Source organism: Cutaneotrichosporon oleaginosum, assembly GCF_008065305.1.
Source record: "Cutaneotrichosporon oleaginosum strain ATCC 20508 chromosome Unknown ATCC20508_contig05, whole genome shotgun sequence".
Classification (NCBI taxonomy): Eukaryota; Fungi; Basidiomycota; class Tremellomycetes; order Trichosporonales; family Trichosporonaceae; genus Cutaneotrichosporon; species Cutaneotrichosporon oleaginosum.
Genome location: NW_027072174.1, coordinates 516,158 through 536,703, shown reverse-complemented (window position 1 = coordinate 536,703; position 20,546 = coordinate 516,158). Strand labels below are relative to the sequence as shown.

The 20,546-nt window shown below is 59.2% G+C and overlaps 11 protein-coding genes across 11 annotated transcripts; 5 read left to right on the top strand and 6 right to left on the bottom strand.

Moving 5' to 3' along the window:
• Nucleotides 1-427: 427 nt before the first annotated feature.
• On the top strand, nt 428-1,051 carry COLE_05740 (uncharacterized protein; the record flags this gene model as incomplete). The annotated part of the gene is made up of 3 exons (XM_018426524.2): nt 428-517; nt 548-758; nt 792-1,051. The coding sequence occupies 3 exons, from the start codon at nt 428-430 to the stop codon at nt 1,049-1,051; spliced, it is 561 nt and encodes a 186-aa protein (XP_018280342.1).
• A 1,310-nt stretch (nt 1,052-2,361) lies between these two features.
• Nucleotides 2,362-2,882, top strand: COLE_05739 (uncharacterized protein; the record flags this gene model as incomplete). Its single annotated transcript, XM_018425962.2, has 2 exons — nt 2,362-2,415; nt 2,463-2,882. The coding sequence occupies 2 exons, from the start codon at nt 2,362-2,364 to the stop codon at nt 2,880-2,882; spliced, it is 474 nt and encodes a 157-aa protein (XP_018280343.1).
• An 852-nt stretch (nt 2,883-3,734) lies between these two features.
• COLE_05738 (uncharacterized protein) lies at nt 3,735-4,234 on the top strand (the record flags this gene model as incomplete). The annotated part of the gene is made up of 2 exons (XM_018425259.1): nt 3,735-3,782; nt 3,815-4,234. The coding sequence occupies 2 exons, from the start codon at nt 3,735-3,737 to the stop codon at nt 4,232-4,234; spliced, it is 468 nt and encodes a 155-aa protein (XP_018280344.1).
• A 639-nt stretch (nt 4,235-4,873) lies between these two features.
• Nucleotides 4,874-6,083, bottom strand: COLE_05737 (uncharacterized protein; the record flags this gene model as incomplete). Its single annotated transcript, XM_018425260.1, has 2 exons — nt 4,874-5,727; nt 5,846-6,083. 2 exons carry the CDS (start codon nt 6,081-6,083, stop codon nt 4,874-4,876), a joined length of 1,092 nt encoding a protein of 363 aa, XP_018280345.1.
• A 680-nt stretch (nt 6,084-6,763) lies between these two features.
• On the top strand, nt 6,764-8,414 carry COLE_05736 (uncharacterized protein; the record flags this gene model as incomplete). Its single annotated transcript, XM_018422630.2, has 4 exons — nt 6,764-7,112; nt 7,145-7,317; nt 7,357-8,076; nt 8,109-8,414. 4 exons carry the CDS (start codon nt 6,764-6,766, stop codon nt 8,412-8,414), a joined length of 1,548 nt encoding a protein of 515 aa, XP_018280346.1.
• Nucleotides 8,415-8,461: 47 nt separating this feature from the next.
• On the bottom strand, nt 8,462-9,353 carry COLE_05735 (uncharacterized protein; the record flags this gene model as incomplete). The annotated part of the gene is made up of 2 exons (XM_018425737.2): nt 8,462-9,009; nt 9,041-9,353. 2 exons carry the CDS (start codon nt 9,351-9,353, stop codon nt 8,462-8,464), a joined length of 861 nt encoding a protein of 286 aa, XP_018280347.1.
• A 178-nt stretch (nt 9,354-9,531) lies between these two features.
• On the bottom strand, nt 9,532-11,200 carry COLE_05734 (uncharacterized protein; the record flags this gene model as incomplete). Its single annotated transcript, XM_018426525.2, has 2 exons — nt 9,532-10,995; nt 11,033-11,200. The coding sequence occupies 2 exons, from the start codon at nt 11,198-11,200 to the stop codon at nt 9,532-9,534; spliced, it is 1,632 nt and encodes a 543-aa protein (XP_018280348.1).
• Nucleotides 11,201-12,093: 893 nt separating this feature from the next.
• COLE_05733 (uncharacterized protein) lies at nt 12,094-13,448 on the top strand (the record flags this gene model as incomplete). Its single annotated transcript, XM_065626434.1, has 4 exons — nt 12,094-12,289; nt 12,324-13,214; nt 13,258-13,304; nt 13,350-13,448. The coding sequence occupies 4 exons, from the start codon at nt 12,094-12,096 to the stop codon at nt 13,446-13,448; spliced, it is 1,233 nt and encodes a 410-aa protein (XP_065482245.1).
• A 380-nt stretch (nt 13,449-13,828) lies between these two features.
• COLE_05732 (uncharacterized protein) lies at nt 13,829-15,754 on the bottom strand (the record flags this gene model as incomplete). Its single annotated transcript, XM_018427146.2, has 1 exon — nt 13,829-15,754. One exon carries the CDS (start codon nt 15,752-15,754, stop codon nt 13,829-13,831), a length of 1,926 nt encoding a protein of 641 aa, XP_018280350.1.
• Nucleotides 15,755-16,692: 938 nt separating this feature from the next.
• Nucleotides 16,693-17,806, bottom strand: COLE_05731 (uncharacterized protein; the record flags this gene model as incomplete). Its single annotated transcript, XM_018422632.2, has 6 exons — nt 16,693-16,785; nt 16,822-16,980; nt 17,021-17,270; nt 17,302-17,458; nt 17,493-17,678; nt 17,713-17,806. 6 exons carry the CDS (start codon nt 17,804-17,806, stop codon nt 16,693-16,695), a joined length of 939 nt encoding a protein of 312 aa, XP_018280351.2.
• A 477-nt stretch (nt 17,807-18,283) lies between these two features.
• COLE_05730 (uncharacterized protein) lies at nt 18,284-20,028 on the bottom strand (the record flags this gene model as incomplete). The annotated part of the gene is made up of 6 exons (XM_018421261.2): nt 18,284-18,539; nt 18,571-18,925; nt 18,965-19,015; nt 19,048-19,429; nt 19,488-19,814; nt 19,912-20,028. 6 exons carry the CDS (start codon nt 20,026-20,028, stop codon nt 18,284-18,286), a joined length of 1,488 nt encoding a protein of 495 aa, XP_018280352.1.
• Between the last annotated feature and the right edge of the window lie 518 nt (nt 20,029-20,546).

The window sequence follows — 20,546 nt, the reverse complement described above, 5'->3', positions numbered from 1 at the left end:
AGAGAATGATATGAACAAGCGAATGACATACAATAATGCCACATGACAAACGGGAAAACGTGCGCGCGTCGACATTAACTCGGGCGCTTGAAGTGCGACGCACGGCAAGCACACCGCTGGCCGGATAAGAATCGCGCCATTGGCTCAATGACCTCCCGTAACACCAGGAGATAAGGGCTCCGCACCCAACGTTTGTCTCACATTAGCAACCCGACCCAAAACAAGCCATCCCGCGCCTCCAAACGGGCCGCGGCCCGCTGGGCCCCAAGCGCGGCCATGTTTCCGCTGCTAAATCCTCCCGAGATGCCGGAATGCGGTCTCACATGCCCCTCTAGGCCTCAAGGCTCATGAACAAGCGTTGGCATCAGCTGCTGCGTATGCGTCCCCGCAAGCGCGGCCGCTATCGCTATATGAGCAGGCTCTGAAGATGCAGCACCCCACCATGGTTGCCTTCACCGCCCTTGCACTCTCATCCATGGTCGCCCTCGGCCTCGTCTTGCTCTCGGTCGTCATGGCCGTACGTCTCCCTGCGTCTTCGCTAACCCAGGCGCCGATTTTTGACGCGCCCTCCACATCCCACCGCGGCCGCCTCAAGGCGCGCATCGGCACCAACCTCTGCCTCGGCGTGAGCGGGACGCGTGACGGCGCCCGCCTCCTCCTAAAATCATGCACGCACGCCTCCACCGAAGTCGAGTTTGACGACGACCGCGACCTCCTCATCTTCCTGCAGGCGCAACGCGTCGCCGAGGTGCCAGCCCGTACGCATTTGCCCCGCTAATCACTGACGCTAGGGCGGTATGGCAACGGCGAAGCTGTGCAGATCCGTGATATCGCGACACACGGCGGCAGCGGCTTCCAGCGCTGGGTGCGTGCCGACTTCCACGGTCGCAGCGGCGGAGGCGTGCCGCGCGGCGTGTGGCAGCAGATCCGCACGGGAAACCACCGATACTGCCTCGACGTAAGGGAGGGGAGGGCGGTGGTGGGCGCAGAAGTCCAGCTGCGGGAGTGTGCGCCGTGGAACGACAACCAGTCCTTCAAGTGGATCTCGTAGCGTTGGAGAGGGGCGGGGTGGTGACGGACCAAGGTGTGGGACAATGAGGTCTTAGCCGTGTATTCTCTTGCGATGTTGTGCAACTTGACTGGGAATGATTTAATTCTAGGCGTGCCGGTCCCGAGTGAGAGTGGGCATCCAGACATCCTGCACCACCTCACTCTCCGACATGGGAATGTGCTCGGAAGTGCCTCGAACACGCGCAGTCTCGGGTCAGGATACCGGGGTCTCTGACACAGGAGTCGCCTCTCACGTCTAGCTGCTCTGATCCTGTCGCTGCACGGATTGGTAACTCGCTGGTAGGCTCGATCCTAAATACGATGGTTACTACTAAGCCGCAGCAGCACCGCTCGCATCGGGGACCCCGCTTCAACCAAGATGGGAGATAGGCGGAAGTCAAGAATCCGAGGTGTGCGACATTCCTGCGTCTGCCACCCTCGCCACACTTCAGACCGCTAACTGGAGGCACTGTCTCTGCGAGTGACTGACTATCCAGAAAATTATGGAGGCTGGCATCGCATGGCGCTGCCAAGGTGACGCGATACTCCCGCTTGCCACATGTGTACCTGCGCTGCCGTCATGGCGCGTGCGATCCGGCCCAAAACTGCTGCAGATACGGCCCGACATTATGCGTCGATCAATTCCAGGATCGGGGGCGGTGTGGCCTTGCGCACCGACAACCACCCCGAAATCAAGGCGCATATCGTCGAGCAACGCTCCGCAGATCCCGCTGGTCAGCTGACTGCGGTATCGAGAGGCAAGCAGCGTTCCTGCGGCCGGCGTGGGCGTTTTGGCTGACTGGCGTTGCGTTGCGCAGATATCTCGATGATGCGTTCACGTCAAGGGCAGTGGCTGAGAATCATCCACTGTGCAGCCGAGCGCCCGAGTCCCATCCCACAGGCTGACAAGAACGGCGAATCGTGGCGCAGCGCGCCCGCAACATTACATGCATTACACATGACATGATCAGGCACTGAGGCGGGATGCATAGCAGGCGGGCAAGGCACCTCATGTCATATCTGTGCTGGACGCGTCGTCCTGGCAACGGCCTATCTTGCGCTGGTGCGGGAGGCGAATACCATTTCCATGAACGCCGCTGCAGTGCATACTCTCGGCTCGCGTTGCTGGCATCAGCAGAGTTGAGCGCCCGTGGCTGTAGAGACGCGTCGGGCTGAACGTGGGAACAGCGACATCGATGACAATGCCAGAGATCGCTATTTAAAGAGGCCATGTTTGATGGTGACAGCAAACCCTCCAACTCAGCTACACTTTGCTTCTCCACACGCTTTTTACACGGTCCTCAAACCAGCATGGTCGCCTTCACCACCCTCATCGCCGTTCTCGCCTCGACCGCGGCCTATGCTGTAAGATCCCCACCCCGCCCCGCCCCCACGAACTCACCTAACCCTAGGCGCCCCTCGAGCCGCGCCGCAATGCGCCTACCCGCATCCAAGCCCGCGTGTCCAACACACGAGTCGGCAACCTCTGCATTGCCCCGGGTCCGGGCACGGACGCGACTGTGATCCTGAAGAGCTGCTCAGACCAGTCAGCGGCGGTGACACACAAGGACAACAAGCTTGTGTTCAGCAGCGGCGTCGCCGAGGTTGCGCAGGGCTCGCACACCGTCCCGTGGGTCAAGGTGCGGCCGGCAAGCGACAGCATGCACCAGACGTTTACAAGCATCTCGGTCGAGAACGGAAACTACATTCGCTTCAAGACCGCCGATGGACACTGCCTTACTGTTGGCGAGCCTGTGCTACCGGGGCCCGCGCGCGTGCGTGTCTCGCGCTGCGAGGAGCGCGACGTCAACCAGGACTTCCGCTTGGCTTAGAGATAGATATGGACTATGTTGTATACCCATGCCATGACATTGATGGAACGCTGAGGGATATGAGGTAAGGACGTTGAGTTGAGGGGCCATGGAGACCGAGTGGGAGCCAAACAAAGCGGAATGATGTCAGCCCGGGAACCGGCAAGTCAAGGTTAAAGTGTAACCTTGTCAGTACTCGAACGCTCCACATCCTCGACGGTGGTGGTGGCGATTCTGGCTTCAGGAGCAGACTCAAGAGCCGTGGTACACAGTACTGGCGATTCACGAGTGTGCGCGACCTCAGCCTCAACTGGGGCGCTGGGCATGCCGAATCCGACTAAGACAGCTCCGAGGCTGCCGGCAGGGATATCAGCTGAAATAATCTCCGGGCCAGCGATGCAGACAACTCCCGGAACTCACTAGGTGGTCGGTCATTGTGGCGGGCCCGATCTGCTCGAAGCGCGACTGCCGCGCCTAGGGACACCGCCATAGTAGTCCTTGACAACCAATGTAAACTCACGAAAACGATGAGACATGGCGCGGAACACAGCATCCGTGCCTCCGCACATTACATTATAGGTGGTGCTCCGCACATTACATTATAGGTGGTGCAGTGTGAGCGTCCTGCATTCCGAGGAGAACGGCGCAGCCGCTATATCATAGCAATCATAAGCGCTCACGCGGCGTGTGGGTATCGTCTTGGTAACGGGCGGCGTACTTGCAATATAGGTGGGCTTTCCACCTCCATGATGTGCAGCTCAGCTCGTCGTTCTCACTGGCAAGCGAGGAGAGGTGGTAAGGAGACCTCGCCACGGCACAGGTTATAAAGGCCTACGACATCGAACAATCAAGAGTTTCGTGCTTCCCTTCAGCATGGTCGCCGTCACTGCTCTTCTTGCCATTCTCGCCACAGTCTCGGCGGTACATACCCCGCCGACTAGCACTGACCGCAGGCACACGGCCTCAGTAGGCGGCAAGACATACCTGCGCCCACCTCGCCACAGGTGTCTGGCAAGCTGCGCTCGATGCTCGGTGGCTGCCTTGCACCCGCAAACGGCACACTAGTTCGGCAGCCATGCAAGACGGCGCCGAAGGCGACGTTCAACGACGACAGCGGCGAGCTGAAGTTCGGTGATCTGCGCGCCACAGTCAGGATCGTCGGCGTAGGGATTCCCGTCACGCTCTCCCTCCTCGAAGCCGAGCCCTTTGAGCGCTACGACGGCTTTGGCGGCGGCGGGGTCGCGCCCAACCCCTATTACGCGCACACTATTAGGGCTAAAGACTCGTCGCTGTGTCTCGATGCGAGGGACACCGAGGTGGTCCTACATGAGTGCCAGCGGTACAGCGAAGCGCAAATGGTGCGGTTCAGGTAATTGGTGATGCAGTAAATGAATTTGGCCATGTTGGGATGGCGGTAATGACTTGATGGCCGACTCGACCACAATACTGAAAGCCAGCCACGCCAAAGCGGGGCGAGGGACTACTCACACAGGTGTGTAGGTCAACCAGGTGTACTGGGACGCTCAACGGAGAGAGTGGATGATGTAGCTGTTCCTCCGACACTTCATTTCTTTTTTTTTCCGAGGCATTGCATGTCGCAGGGCGAATCGGCTTCCTGTGCGGTCGATTTTGTTGACCCCGTAGGACTCCCTTGCTGAATTGTATGCATCCATAAACAGAGTTGCTCGGACTGTGCTGCATTTTGCAGAACAGACGTAGGTGAAAAATAGGGGAGGCGCGAGAGTGTAGGGAAGACGGCTGCGGCTGGTGGCGCCACCAACGGCACTCGATGCATACTTTCTGCAGTAACTCTGCCTTCGGAGTCCGAGCCATCCAAGTGGACCATCGCTGCTACACAACGCCGCGACAGTCTTCCTCAGCCCACTATGTGCCGTTAGACACCGGCGACTAATCTCAAACGAAAATCAGACGCGGCGCTGATTGTTCACTCTGTCCATGCCAAACATGTTATCGTACTTCTGAACTCGATGCCTATCTAACTCGCCCACTCGCTAGTCAATCTCAAGGACAACGCGTCCCTGGATCTTGCCCTCCTCCATGTCTCGGAAGACCTGTGCCAGGTCTTCAAGCTTTGCCGTCTTGTAGTGCGTCTTGATGACGCCGCGCGCGGCAAAGTCAAGTGTCTCGATGGCTTGCAGACGACCGCCCACAGCCGAGCCGACCAACCGGAGCTCCTTGAAGATGAAGAGCGCAGGTGCAGCCGAGCCCACAGGTACCATTTCACCCTCTGGGACGCCGACACAGACGGCGGTGCCGGCGAAGCGGAGGAATGTGAGAGACTGGGCGTAAGCCGCATTGGATGCGGTAAGGACGAGGACGGCGTGCGCGCCAATGCCGGTGATCTTCATGACCTCGGCCGTCACATCCTTAGTCTGCGTAAAGTCGATGAAGAACTCGACACCATTCTCCTCCGCCACGGCCTTCTTGCTACCGTGGTCGATGCCGATCACGCGCGCCCCGAGACCCTTAGATGCGAGGGCACACGCAAGGTGCCCCAAGCCACCGCCAGCACCCATGATGACGACGAACTGGCCGGCCTTGACGTCGGCCTTCTGCAGAGCCGCGTATACCGTCACGCCGGCACAGAGCTGGGGCGCGGCGGCCGCCGAGTCGAGCCCCTCGGGAATCGGAGTGACGTATGAGGCAGGAGCGGTCGCGTACTGCTGGAAAGTACCCGGAGTGAAGTAGCCACTGATCTTGCCTGATGAGCACGATGCGTCACGGCCGCTCAGGCATGCCGTGCACGTATTGCACACAGCCGACATCCACTTGATGCCGACGCGGTCGCCGACCTTGACGGGGGAGTTCTCAAGGCCTGGGCCGAGCTTGGCGACATAGCCTACACCTGGAAATGTTAACCTGAACGGTACGGAGTGAGATGGGTGGACGGGGCTGCAAGCAGCATGATCTAATTATATTTTATGCCCTAGGCCATCGTGCCATCGCTCCACTTGCTGACTCACCTTCGTGGCCGCCAACTTGACCCTCTGGGGTAGGGGCGGGGAGCGCCTTCCAAGCGTTCATCATGACTCCATAGTCCGAGTGACAGACACCCGAGTGGGTCAGGCGCACAAGCACCTCACCCTGCGCGGGCTCCGGCGTGTCAATCTCCGTGACCTTGATGCTGAGCGTTCCCGGCTTGTCGTAGACAGCAGCCTTGTGCTTCTTGGGGATGTTGGCGAGGTCGGCGGGCGGGCTCATTGTGAATACGGGCTGGGGTGCGGGGTGATTCTGGGACCAGGGGTGAGGTGAGGAGCTACCCATGGCAACACTCCCAGCTTATACTGCTCCTTGAACCGCTGCGAGACCGGGCCGGTTGCCCACCTCGCTTGCACGGTGACGAAGACACCGCAACCGCGTGTGCTTCGGTGTTGCCCGCGCCGAAGGGAATGTGGATGCATGTCACATGACGTCGGATGGCCGTCGTCCATGAATTGCTGGGTCGGTTAACCGTACACGTTGATGATCGGGCAGCGAGCGAAACAAGCTGACAAGCTGATGTGGGCAACGTGACGAGATGGAACAATGAACTACGATTTCGATAGGCTGTCAAGTAGCCGGTCCCCCAATCTCCAAAGACCGACCTGCAATCATCCCGATCGAGTTCCCTCGTCACCTGTATCACCTCTTCACTGTGCTCGGCAGCTTCTATAATAAGGGATCAGCTATATCAGTGACATCGTTACAGCGGTATTGAAAACGAATTGCACCGTGTCGTCTTCACCAACTGTTGGGGGATGAGAATGGCGCTGCGGGCAACTTGACTCGCCGATGCAAAGTCACGTGACGACAGCTCCGTTCCATCAGGCGTCGTCGCTCCTCAATTCCGCTCGTTTTAAGCACACGCTCGCTCCGCAACGCGAAGAGCACGACAGCCTGTCATGTCCGCCTCTCTCCTCCATCACAGCCAGGATGTCGAGCTGCCCCTCATGGACGCGCGTCGCGCCTCCACGGACGCTCCGCCAGACAGCGGGGATGCCGACCGAACTTCAGCTGCAGTCACCAACACAACACGCTACCGCTTGTATCTTTCCCACCTGCTGTCAACATGGAACATGCGCGTGTTCGAGTTTGGCGCAGTTCTCTACCTGGCCAAGGCATTCCCGGGTACGCTACTCACCATGTCGATTTATGCGTTTGTGCGCGGTCTGTCGGCCATCGTTTCGGCCTCGGCGATCGGGACATACATTGACCGCAACGATCGATTGCACGTAGTTCGGACAGCCATAGGTGAGTCCTCGCAGGGCATGGCTGACGGACAGTCGGTCAGCGAGTATCTGTCGCGGTCTCCTGCGTGGCCTTCTACATCCTCATCCACGGGGATATGAAGGAGAGCAAGCTTCTTTCGGTCGTGCTTCTCGTCCTCGTCGGAGCCCTGGCATGCGTTGAGAAGGTGTGCGCCATTATAAATACCGTCGCTGTGGAGAAGGATTGGGTGGGTGATTGGACTGAGGGCCCATGCTGAGGCGCCCAGGTTGTTGTCGTTGGCCAATCGGACCCGGAGGGACTCAAGGCCATCAACTCTCAGATGCGTCGGATAGACCTGCTGTGCAAGCTGATCGGACCCATGGTGATTGCCATCCTCGACGGCGTCTCAACTGAGCTTGCCATTCTGGTCAACTTGACCATGAACCTTCTGTCGGTCGCACTCGAGTACTTTGCGATTGCTCGAGTCTACCATGAAGATCCGCGCCTCCAGCAGCCGAAGAACGTGTCAACAGCGCGTTCAACCACATCTACGCCAACGCCGCAAGGCCTGTTGGGCCACGTCCACGACGCCGTCGCTGCCTTCGCGTCCGACGCCCGGCTGTACTGCACTCACCAGGCGTTTTTGCCCTCCTTCGCATGCGCTCTGCTCTACCTCAACGTCCTTACCTTTGGCGGACAGATGGTCACGTACCTTCTGGCCAACTCTTACACATCCACAAATGTCGGCATCGCACGCACTGTCAGCGTGGTTCTCGAGGTGGCCTCAACATGGGTTGCCCCTCGGCTTATGACGGCCATCGGAGTTACGCGAGCAGGCATCTGGTCCAGCTGGTGGCAGCTATCCATGCTGACCACCGGCGTGGCAGTGTTTACCGCCTTCGCCGACAGACCTCTTGTGTCCGCGAGCGCACTGGTTTGCGGAACAATTCTCAGCCGCATGGGCCTGTGGTCGTTGGATCTCTGCATTCAAGTCATTGTGCAGGACGTGAGGCATCGCTATGTCATTGCTGATCATAGGATGTCGAAGCTGAGTCCCGCGGCGTATTCTCGTCCATGGAGTCGGCGTTTCAAAACGCATTCGAGCTCCTGTCCTACGCGTCCACCATTGTCTTCTTCCGGCCCGAGCAATTCAAATACCCGACTATGATCTCGCTCATGATGGTATTCGGGTCCAACTTCTGCTACAGCATTTATGTCCGCAGGCGTCGCGGCCACCTGTTCCATCCCGAGAAGCTCTGTGGCTGCGTGAAAAGGGATGAATTTCACCCGTACGTCGCTCTGCCTGATGGTCGCAGCAACTCTACCAGTGACAATAATGTTTAGTATGCAGTTTTTGTCTCCGTTTCTTCGATATGTCATATAATGCAGTCCTACAACTTGCCGATAACTGGCTCAAGCAACTCCGGTAGAAGCTTGGCAGCATCCCCAGCGAACGCAAAGTCTCCTGGTCTGCACTCGTCAATGTCCGCGTCCAGGTTGACAGTCACGACGCTAGTTCCCGCGCTCCGGGCCCGCTCGGCATACCCAGCCGCTGGGTACACCACGGAACTTGTTCCGACAACGAGTACGATGTCGACCGATCCGGCGTCGATCCACGCGTCGACTTCCGCCAGCATCGCGTGGTCCAACTGCTCGCCGAACCACACCACACCCGGTCGCTGCAGTCCCTTCTTGCACCGCGGGCAGTGCGGCAGCTCCGACTCGGGGATGGGCTCCAGTTCCTGAGCCGGATCGAGCAAGGTCAATCTCTCCCCGGGAGCGGCGTCGATCGAAGAAGGCGCCAGGGCGGGGCACAGGGGATCATCCTGGTTGTTCTGCTCGACCCAATCGCATCGGCGGTTCGAACACTTGAGGTCGAACAGCGAGCCATGGAGGTGGCGCAACTGGCCGACGGAGTGCCCAGCGCGTTCGTGAAGATCTGTATTAGCCAAGGTAGGCGAGAATCGTACTATCTACGTTCTGTGTAAGACACAGGAAACCAGGTTGTCGCTCAGCCAGCTTGGCAAGTGCCCGGTGTCCGTCGTTTGGGCTGACTCCCAATGCCACGTGACGACGGTAGCCGTAGAAGAGCCATACGAGGCCAGGATCACGCGCGAAAGCTTGGGGAGTTGCGAGCGACGTCGACTCGTAGTTGCGCCAGAGCCCGCCCGCGCCCCGAAAGGTGGGCAGTCCGGACGACGCGGACAGACCTGCTCCGCAGATCGCAAGGATGCGCTTCGCCCGACCGAGCACTTTGTGAAATGCCGCAACGTCGCTGGACATGATGAATGATGAGAGGTCTAGGATGCAAGCAATGCGACATTGATGACGTGGGGTGGGCTCAAGTGCGGAGCCACATTGCTCCGTCAGTGTATCGGCCGAGTCCTACTTGACGAGCAACACGCGGAAGGCATTTGTATCATACTGTCGAATTTGCTACAACCCATTCTCGAGAGATATTTCACGCGCGTACAAAGGACGGATAGCCAGCCTCCCTCTCCTCCTCGCATTTCTTGCGATACGTGCCTACGCCTCCGACGTAGGAAAGCAGACGGCGAGGCTTGCCCGGCACATTAGACCCCATGTACCACGAGTCGGTCTTGGTCACGAGGGTGGCGTTGGCCGTGTCGTCATGATGCTTGACCCACTTCTCCTCGCCTTCGGCGCTCGGCTCGATGATGGTCTTGCCATCCTTGCGCTGGTCGACCAAAGCACGAGTGACCCACTCGGTCTGCTGAGACAGACAGGTAGTCATGTTGCAGAGCGCGGCAGACGGCGCAAGGGGCACAGCGGTCGTGAGGAGGTTCGGGTACCCGTGCTTGCCCAGGCCCATGGTCGTGCGGATGTCCTTGCTCCACTCTTCGGCGAGTGACCGACCGCCGCGGCCGCGGACGTCAATGCGGGAAAGAGCACCGCTTCCGGCGTCAAAGCCAGTCGCAAGAATGATCTTGTCAAGCTCAACCACACGGCCGTCCTGCAGCTCGATGCCCTTCTCGACGAAACGCTTGATTGGGTTGCGGTCCTTGCGGACACTGATGACCTCGACATTGGGTAGTTGGAGAGCCTCTAGGTAGCCATTCTCGAGGGGAACGCGGTGTGTGCCGAAGCCATAGTCGTCCAGCGTAGGTACAATCGCATCGATGAGGTGGGCGTTGTTGTTGAGACGCTGGCGCATCCTATCGGCGACATACTGCGACACGGCGTCGCTCGCCTCCTTTTCGAAGAAGATTTCGGGAAACGACGCGAGCCACATCTTGAGAGAGCCATGTTCGTAGCAGTCCTCCATAATCTTCTGACGCTCCTCGGGGGTGGTGTTGTGCCATGTCTTCGTCGGGTCCCAGTCATATTCGAAACCCGAGAACGTGTCCGGAACTGTCGTCTTGGTCTTCTCGTACGCATCGTGGTACTCCTTGTGCTCGGCCGGCCCCCACTTGGGGTTCTTCATCTTGACGGTGTACTGGGGCGTACGTGCGAATACAGTGAGATGGCCGCAGTCGGGGGCAATGGTCTGGATAACTTGGATACCCGTGGCGCCAACACCGATGACGCCCACCCGCTGGCCCTTGACTACAACGCCCTCCGCGGGGTACAGCGACGTGTAGACAATCTGGCCCTTAAACTTGTCCTGGTCCACGAACTGGTTTGTGATGGGCGCCGAGAGCATGCCGCCGCACGAAATGAAATACTGCGTGTCGATGACATCGCCGGCGCTCGTTTTGACAGTCCAGCGGTTGCGCTTCTCGTCGTAGTGGGCACTGGTGACGCGTGCGTTGAACTTGATGTCTTTGCGCAGCTCAAACTTGTCGGTAACATAGTGGAGCCAGCGCTCTATCTCGGGCTGGCCGGGGAAACGCTCACTCCAGGTCCATCCCTTGTACAGCTCCTCGTCCCACAGCTGGTAGATGTGACCCTCGCTGTCAAACCTCTGCAAACGTCAGTCCCCGCTGCACAGCATCACTCACAGCACCTGGGTAACGATTCCAATACCATGTACCACCAACGTCTTCACCTGCCTCAAGGAGACGTGTCTTGAAACCCTCTTTGCGGAGCTGGTGAAGCTGGTAGAGACCAGCAACCCCAGCGCCCATCACCACGGCGTCGACTGTCTCGGTGGGTGTGTCGGCTGTCATTGTAGTAGCTACTGGTGCCACTGAAGGTAGAGGTGGCGCAGCGGCCCCTTAATCATATTATATGCGCGAGAAAGGCGTGGGCGGCACCAGTCCGCCAGTTCCGAGCACCCGGGACAGCATGTCTCCGGCTGACGTGGTCTCGTGTCTGGGACGACTATCTCGGCAAAGGCTGCCGATGGCAGCAGCTTGGCTCGTCTGCGTCTCTGCCCGCTTGCCCGGCTCGTTTATGCCACCTTCACGATCCTTGGGGTGGGGAATGGACGCACATGGAGGCACGCACCCGAGGGCGGCGTGTACGTACAGGGCTAAACACTTAACACCACATGTCCCGGAAAACCGGCTGGCTCACCTGATCACTCGTGCTGCGCATCGGTGGGCTAGCTCAAGGGGGGTGGTGTCAAAGTTCTCATGGCATAGGGGGAATGAACTGGATACGAACCGAGGGCATGAAGCGAGACGGAGAGATGGAGCAGGGTGTTGGAATATGGAGAAAGAACAAGTTGCCGGGTCAACAGTGGCGGATCGGCATGCCTCGGCACATACAGATCGGCCAATCAGCAATAGCCGGTCTTCCGGAGCATCAGGTCACATGATCACATGATGACAACCCTCTCATCTGTCTCACATCATCCTTCAAGCGCGGCGCTCCTGCTCCGCCGGCCCCCGCCGTCCCAAGTATAGATGGCGGCGTGCCTCCGCCACGGCCGCCACGACCGCCACATGCCTTTCCATAGGTCACTTCAACAACTCTACCGGTCGGGCGCTGTCCGAACCGAGTTCCCCGATCAGGCGGGGATGCGGTCATCCCCACACCCGGGAGTCTCTCCATTCAGTAGTCTTATACCACCCGCTCACCCAATTCCTCCCTTCTAACATCCTCTACATCACACATCATGGCGCCCACTCTCTCTGCCGAAGGCAAGGCCAAGCTGGACCAGATCCTCGAGTCCGAAGTCGCTTCGGGCGAAATCCCCGCCTCAACCTTCGCTGTCGCGACGGCCGATGCCAACGCCCCGCCCATCTACTGGGGCGTGGCCGGCGATCGCCACTTTGGTGACCCCAGCAAGGGCCAGATCAATGAAGACACTGGTGCGTGCCCAGGTTCCCCAACGCTAACATGCAGTTCTTCAGCTCATGTCGATGACCAAGCTCGTCGTCACAGTCGCGGCTCTCCAGCTCATCGAGAAGGGCAAGCTCTCGCTTGACGACCCCGCGGTCATCGAGAAGAACCTTCCAGAGTTGTGGAAACTCGAGATTCTCACTGAGATGAAGGATGGCAAGCCTGTCACCAGGAAGCGCACCAAGCCAATCACTCTTCGTCACCTGCTCACGCACACCAATGGTACTGGCTACGATCTCATGGTCCCACTCCTTGGCGAATGGGCCAAGGCAACAGGCCACAAGGGCGTCTTCGCCTCCAACCTGACCATCGGCTCGTTTGAATCGCCCCTCATCTTTGAGCCGGGAGAGGGTTGGAACTACTCGCTGGGTCTCGACTGGGCTGGTATCCTCATTGAGCGGGTGTCGGGTCAATCGCTTGACGCGTACTTTAAGGAACACATCTTCAAGCCGATCGGCGCCAACACCATCACTTTCGCCCCGGAGGCCAAGCACTACGAGAACCTCCAGACGCCCACCATGCGTGACGAGAACTTGAAGGTTTTCGCGTTCCCAGGTGCCCGCGAGACGGCGCCCGAGAAGATTGTGGGTCAGGCGTCAGGCGGCGCCGGCCTCTACGGCACAGCCAAAGACTACCTCCGCTTCCTGCAGGCTGTTATGCGCAGCAAGGAGCCTGGAGGCATCATTTCGCCCGAGTCGTACAAGCTCATTTTCTCCCACCAGCTTCCGGATGCGCCCGAGGGCACCTATGCTGGCCAGTACGGATTCGCCGCGCTCATCCCCCACATCCATCCCGATCTCATCAACAACAAGAAGATCGGCCACTCCTTGGGTGGCTTCTACGCCCAGGCTGACTCTCCTCACGGGCGCAAGGCTGGTACCACCTGGTGGGAAGGTATGTGATGACAATTGGGCATGAAACGTTCACTAATACCCAGGAATCTACAAGACCTACTACTGGATGGACCCCACCACTGGTATCTGCGTAAGTCACCATCTTCGGCTGGTTTTGCGCACCGCTGACAAGCAGGGCGTCTTCACGACGCAGCTGTTCAGGTTCGCCGTTCCAGACCACTTTGAGAAGGTCTTCAATGACCTTGAGCGCACGCTTTACGACAACCTCTCGTAGTAATGTTTTGGGCACAGGGAAGATGCATTGAAGTTCAAGCAGATGACGTGATGCGACGCAACGCGACGCGTATGAGCACCCGTGGCGGAATGGCGGACCAACTGCGCAGGAACATATCGAACACATCGAACACATCGATGACGATTGTCCCGGAGTTCGGAGTCATCTCCTATCCGCACATTCCTTCGACAACGCGTCGGGCATAGATTCCCGATGCCAGACCGTCGGGCTACTGGCGTCAAGATCCTTAGCGGTCATGTGTGCAAAACGATCACGACATACCAATCTATATCCTCATCAAACGCGGGAAGCAGAAGTCACAACTTGGTACATTCGCTGTCTATATGCGCCGCTGATACAACTTCTCGCCCACTCGCCGTCTACTCCCACCCTCGCGTCGCATAGCACAAGCCCTCTGGGCGGTTGTACTGTCGGGAACCGGCGGCACTGCGCGCCCACTCACTGAAGTAGCTGAATACACCAGCATAAGCAGCCTCTTGCAGTCGAGCCAGCATCTCAGCCTTGTGGGGTGCACCCGGGCACATGTCGCACTGCCTTGCCCGGGATACCAAACTCCTCGACGCCTGCGGCGGCGGACGGGGCTGGAGGAACCGGTCGAAGCCATACGGCTCGAACAGGCTAGCATAGCATTTCTCGCAGACGTCCCAGTCGGAATCACGTCCCCGCGGTCCCGGACCGAGCCCCCAGAACTGCTGTCGTGCGCCGTTCATCTGCGCCATCGCGCAGTCCATAACGCGGCTCGCCGCCGTCTGGAATTTGCCCCACGCGTTCGTCTCATCCGCCACGACCAAAGGGAAGACGAAATAGAGGCTCGAGAAGTCGCACATGTACATGTCGTTTGGGTTGTTGACCGCGTATGGGACGAAGTGTGCGGCGAAACGGCTCGTCGTCGCCTTGTCAAGGTAGCAGGCCTCGCATACGACGAGTCCCGTAATCGCTGGGGTGACCGTGTACCACTTGCGCGAACCAGCCTTGACGTCGTAGCTGGTACATGGCCGCACCGCGTTGCGGCGCTCAACCAGGCGTCGCCACTCGTCCCAATGGTCTGGAGCAAGCTTGATGTACCCGTCGCGTACGCTTTCCTTGGCAAAGTCACAGCGCCACTGCGCGTCTGGCGGGTGCGCAACACGCTCGAATCGGCTCGCCCAGGTGTTGGCTTTGGCGTGGTCTTCGAAACATGCTTCGCAACAAACTGTCCCTGGTGGTCCGTTGATAGGCCGATACCATGCGATGCCAGACGTTGCCGAGCAGGCAGACACTCCCGGGCAGTCCTTAACCCTGGCTCGTGTTCGAAAGTAGGCTGCTATCCCCGCGGCGTCTCCAGCGAGGAGGAGCGCCTGCGCGCGCTTGGTGTGGAACATGCACTTCTTGGACTCTAGCTCCTCGGCCTCGAAGCCGAGAGACCCACCCGCGGCAAAGGCGACATAGCAAGGTGGACAGCAAGTGAGCAGCAGCCCTGATGCGCGCAGGACATGCCAAGTCGTTCGGTAGGTGATGGCGGTTGTTTTGGGACACATCCACAGCGTGCCAGGTCGGCCAGACTCACGCATAGCGGGCTGATAGCGGACGGGGGCCTCGCGTATACTGCGCACATGCCGTGCGGGGGAGCCTCTCCGCAGTGGCAGTGGTCTGGGCGAGGAGGTACGACCGTGAACGGAAGCAGATGAGCTCAGCGGCTGAACTATGGGCGCTGGTGTACATGGGGATGGTGTCCGAGTTGGCGTCGATGGCGACGATGGGGAATACGTGGATGAGGTACGCCGAGATAGTGGTTGGTAGCTCGCTGCAGCTGGCAAGGAAATGGACTGCTCGAAGATTCCCAGCGTTAGCATGGGATTCAGTGTCGATGGGGCGACATGCTGTGGACGCCCAAGTGGATGCCCGTCGACACCAACGTCCATGTGCCCGAACTGCCCCGTCAGGCTGGCCACGGGGTCGGCGAAAGGTCCGGGTAGCCCTCGCGCTGCCGCCATCGGTTGGGCAGGCTGTAGAGGGCTAGCGTAGGTGGCCGGCGTGTACCCCCAACCCGATGGTGATGGGGATGGAGAGCTAGAGCGCGAGTTGTGGACCAGCGCCTGGCCATAGAGTGGCTGAGGCAGGAGCTGCTGTCCATGAGGGAGGAACTGCGAGCTCGAGTAAGACGCGGAGATGTCTGGCGTGACCTGCTGCGGCAGGTAGACGCTCTGGCGAAACGGGTTGGTCGACGACTGCTGCTGGAAGGGGTTGTTAGACGCGGGTGGGGCCTGGCTGTACTGCTGTTGCGCGCAGTAGTAGCTGTTGATCATGTTGATGGCCTCGGCGTCCCTCTCGTCGGTGCTGTCGTCGCCGCCGCCGTTGATGAGATGGAGCAGAAGCGGGAGTGATGAGATATCTGTGTCATGGCGCTGGAGGAAAGGGTGGAAACTCGTGCACTGGCCGCTTGTCGTCGCTTCAACACCACCTCTGACAGGGGCCCCTTGCCTGTTGATTGGATGTGAGAACTCGCCACGAGCCGTCAGTCCTGACTCGAGTTGGGAGCTGGCAAGATCGCTTCGGAACCATGCAGCGCCACCGCATGGGCTTTTAAGCAAGCAAGGTGGCGATCATGATGACATGCATAATTGCAGATCACACGCGATCAAGCCGATCAAGACATGATTCAACAAAGGTACCCCTTTCGTGCCCGGATTCGCCAGGTGTCCATTGCTCGCACTCTCTGGTGCAAGCCGTACACACTATCCCGCATCGAGCGATTGCAACCCGGTTGACCACGCGACTGGATGACCACCATGTCCATGGATGGTGTCAAGCCGAAGCGACGCGATGGCTTACTCCAGCAACGCGGACCATTTGACGTTCAAGACAGATTTCTAAACAGCAAGGCAAACACATCGGAGAGCTAGAGGTACCGTCCGAGGGGCGCAGGGGACTGGTCCCCGTTGCGCGACTGGGAAGACAGCGTGTTGGTGGAGAAAGGAACGACGGGGTTCTTCCGCTTCCGCACGCTCAGCGCAATTCCGCTCCATCTCAACAGGCTCAGCCCGATTGGACAATTCACACGGGAACGCGGAAAGCTGCGCCACTGCCAAAACCGTTTGATGCTGGGCAGTCTATGTCTATGATGTGAAAGCGGCACGGATTCTAAATAGTAGACTGTCTACCTGTTACATTGCGAACCACCGACTAACTCGAGGTGGTTGCGGGTTGGCTTTGCCAGTGACATACTGTACTAGAACTCTGCCTGTCAGCACATTGAGCTCAGCGGCATAGTCAACCCACCTTGCGCTGCAAGCCATGCACCGTCGATAATAACGTTTGTGCCCGTAATGTATTGGTTCTGCTTTCAGTACTCAACCCGACTGGCCCAGCTCACCACCACCAGGCCGATGATGCACTGCGCGTAGTCAACGGCGCTGCCGACGCGCTGGAATGGGATGCCGTACTCGTCGCGCCAGTGCTGCGCCTCGCCCTGCTTATCCTCAAAGTCGGACACGCTCATCCCCGACGGGAAGTATCCCGGGCTGACGGCATTCTACATCAGCTGGCTGTGTAGGTGAAGCGCAAGCACTCACCACGCGAATCCCAAGACCGCGGCGCGCAAACTCGGTGCTCTGCATGAGCGCGAGATGGATCGTGCCGGCCTTGGAGACGTTGTAGGGCATCTGCCCGCGCTGGCTGGTCCGCGTGATGCCCGACAGCGACGCGATCTGGATGACGTTACCCGGCTCGGCGAAGCCGTGGTCCTTGGCGGCCGCCAGGAGAGGGAGGAACGCAGCGGTGGTGAAGTACGGCGACGCGCAGTGCGTCGAGCACACCTCCGTCCTGCCGTCAGCGCCACATGTGCAGAACTCACCAGTCCTCCCAAGATACATCGTCGAACATCGCCCGCCCGACCTCCTCCGCGCTCTGGGCCGTTGGGTTGCCGATTTTGGCGCGGCCCCTGAAGATGCCGTGGTTGTTGATAAGGATGTTGACGAACTTCTCGGAGTGAGAGACCGCCTCGACGAGCGCTGGCGTTAGAAAAGTCGCGGGGCCTTTACTCACCCTTGATGCCGTCCTTAGTGCCGAGGTCCGCCTGGATGGGAATGATGCAGCCGTTGCCCTTGCGCGGCTTGAACTCCGCCGCGGCCTCCAGAGGCTCCAACCGCCGGCCGGTGATGTACACCCGCACGCCGTTCTCAGCCAATGCAGTTGCGGTGACGAGTCCGAGACCTGTTCCTCCGCCCGTCACTAAGTTTCAGCATGGTTGCGCAACAGTTCTTACCGACAGCGACCCGCCCGCTGACGTCATACAGCTTGCTGATGTCGAGCGCGTCTGTCCCTGCGACGGACTTGTGGAGGGAGAATGAGGCGTCCATGGTGGTGTGCAGTGCAGCGAGAGCAAGGAGACACCTGCAGAAGGACAGGAGGTCTTGTGCAGGAGGATGGTTGTTTTGTAGTTGTGGTGGGCAATCTTGTGGTTCCCTATCTATCCGCTTCGGACCGATACAGGGAAAGCGCATGACGTCGATGTTGTTGTCAGCCAACCTGTCCACCACGCCTCGAGTTGGAGCAAGTCTGCGTTTACGAGCCGAGCACGAGTCCGGCCAGCGGGACAAGCGCAAAGCCATGCAGATGTCGAGGAGCAGGCTGACACCTGGCGACTAGTCGCGTTACGTGGGCGCTGCGGTGGTCTCGGCAATCTTCGCAGTCCAGTCGCTCAGATGATATATTCCTTCACGGGGACGTCCAGCTGAATCACAGCGTAGCGCTAGCCGACCAAAAACTTCTCACTGACTTTACAGACCGCGACCGTACAAAGCGCCCAATCCCTAGCGCAATGCGATACATGGATTTCAGATATTGCCTACAAGTTTCGTTGTGATGGGAGACTTGGCGCGCAGCCGCGCGCCATATTTAATGAGCATGAATGGGGCAATAGCGAGCGCAAACCCGAGGCCCGCAATGAGCGTCGAAGCCTGCGGATATCCCATCTTGATATACATCTGCCGAGCGAACAGCGGGAATATTCCACTGAAGCCATTCCGCACCATGCTGTGTGCGGCCTGCGCCGACGATGAGTTCTGCTCGTACGCGTCCGCGACATAATTGCTGGTGTCAGCGCTGGCGCATCGTCACGCACAAGGTACCGAGATACATGGAGAAGATGCCCCAGTAGGAGAGGCAGAGGAAGAAGGCGGGAACCGCCCAGTGGATCGACGGCCGGCCGGTCCAGCCGAAGATGAGCGTCGCGGTGGGGAAGATCAGGCCGCCGACCGCGGCCCAGTAGAGGCGCGCTTCGGGCGATGCGCGACCGGTCGCGGACTTGGACGCCGCTTTGCGGAAGAGATGCTCTTGATGGAAGCTGCAGATGTAGCCTAGGATGCCGCCGATGGCGATGCACGACTGGATCGAGCCCGCTTCGCCGGGGCTGAAGCCATACTGCTCAAAGACGAGGATGGTGGATGTGCCACCCAGGAAGATGATGGCCCAAGCAACTGGTATTAGCAGTGTAAGCACTGGAGTGGGCGACGCACATCCGATCCACAAGGTGAGTGCAATGACGATGGGCTCGGTACACAGCATTTCTGTGTGTCAGCGAGGCACATCCAACGCGTACTGAGTGGGAGGCCGACGCTCTTGGTTAGCTGTTCGGCAGTCGACTGGTGTGTGGATGTGAGGTCCAACTTGCTCATGTGCAGCACACCCGTCTCTTTGGTGAGACGTTTGGCGCGGCGGCGGAGAATGATGTTGCCGCGCGTCTCACGCAGGAAGAGCAGGCTGACGACCCCCGATACGGCGGACGCGATGCCCTGCGCGCCGAAGCACCACTGGATACCGACAAGCTCGCCGGTCCAGCCCATTGTGAGGCCGCCAAGCGCCTGGCCGACGAACACCATGAGCGAGAAGAAGTTCATCAACTGTCCTCGCTCCCTATACCCGAAGATGTCGGCGATCGTTCCGCCGACCATCGAGTTACCGACCGAAGACGCCATCCCTTGCTGCGCGTTAGCGCGACGAAGGTCGCAGAAGGGGGAGGCCGGAGCTGAGGTCACTCACAAACCACCGCGCGGCAAGATATCCGTGGATGTTATGCGAGAATGTCTGCGGCAGGAAGAGGAGGGCAACGATCCACCCCGCGACCTGGTAGATGATATTGCGACCGAGATGCTCGCTCAAGGGGGCGAGGAACATCGGTGCGATCGCAACGGACACGTTGAACAGACACAGGCCGAGGATAAACATGAGGCGGGAGGTGTTGAACCATGCGGGCCCCCAGGTGGCCATGATCGACTGGGACGTAGCATTTGCGATCGTCGTGACGGTGATCAAGCTACAGGCGAGGATTGTAAGCCACTTGCGCGAGGGGCTCCAGTTGTATGGGTTCTGGAGTGAGCTGCGGGGCTACGTGGGGCTGGTGGGGCTCGCGGGGGGCACTGATGAGAAGCCTGGACTGCGTCGTTGCATGCGAAGCAATGCGTACCTCGGGGTCGTTTTCCTCCCAGTCGACCTCGATGATACCTGGCTTATCGCTCGCACCGCTGGCGGCCTTGGTTGGTGTCGTAGCGCCGCCAAATCGTTTTTCTTCGTCCATGTTCATGATGGGGGTGGGAAAGCAAGTGTAGACATTGATGCGTCGGTGGGCTGAAGATGGGCAAAATGAGCAAGACGTACAAGATGGAAGGGGAGAGGCGGGAGATGAAGAGTTACAATGAATGCATGTTGAATAACTCTGTCGCAATCCAAGCAGTACGAGTGGCAGGTGACTGACTGACTGGCTGACTGGGAGACATCTCCGCGCGCTCAACTCGAGGTGAGTAGTGCCTCGATCTACCCGCGGCAAAACCGATCTCTCTCGGCCGCGGCCTCTTCGTCCGGGGCTGCCTCGGCATCTCGGTTCTCCCGCCGTACGCTGCGGCGTTCAACCCCCTGCCGATCCGCCGATTAGATATCTCCCTCCTCAGCTCCTCCCAAGAAAAAACCGTCCAAAAGCCAAGAATCAACAACAACTGCTATGATACATACATGGCCTGGTAACATCGAGCGATGCGCATCGCGATGTCCTGATGATCAATCACAACCACCTTACACCGCATCGCTGTTCTCCCCCACTCTCCT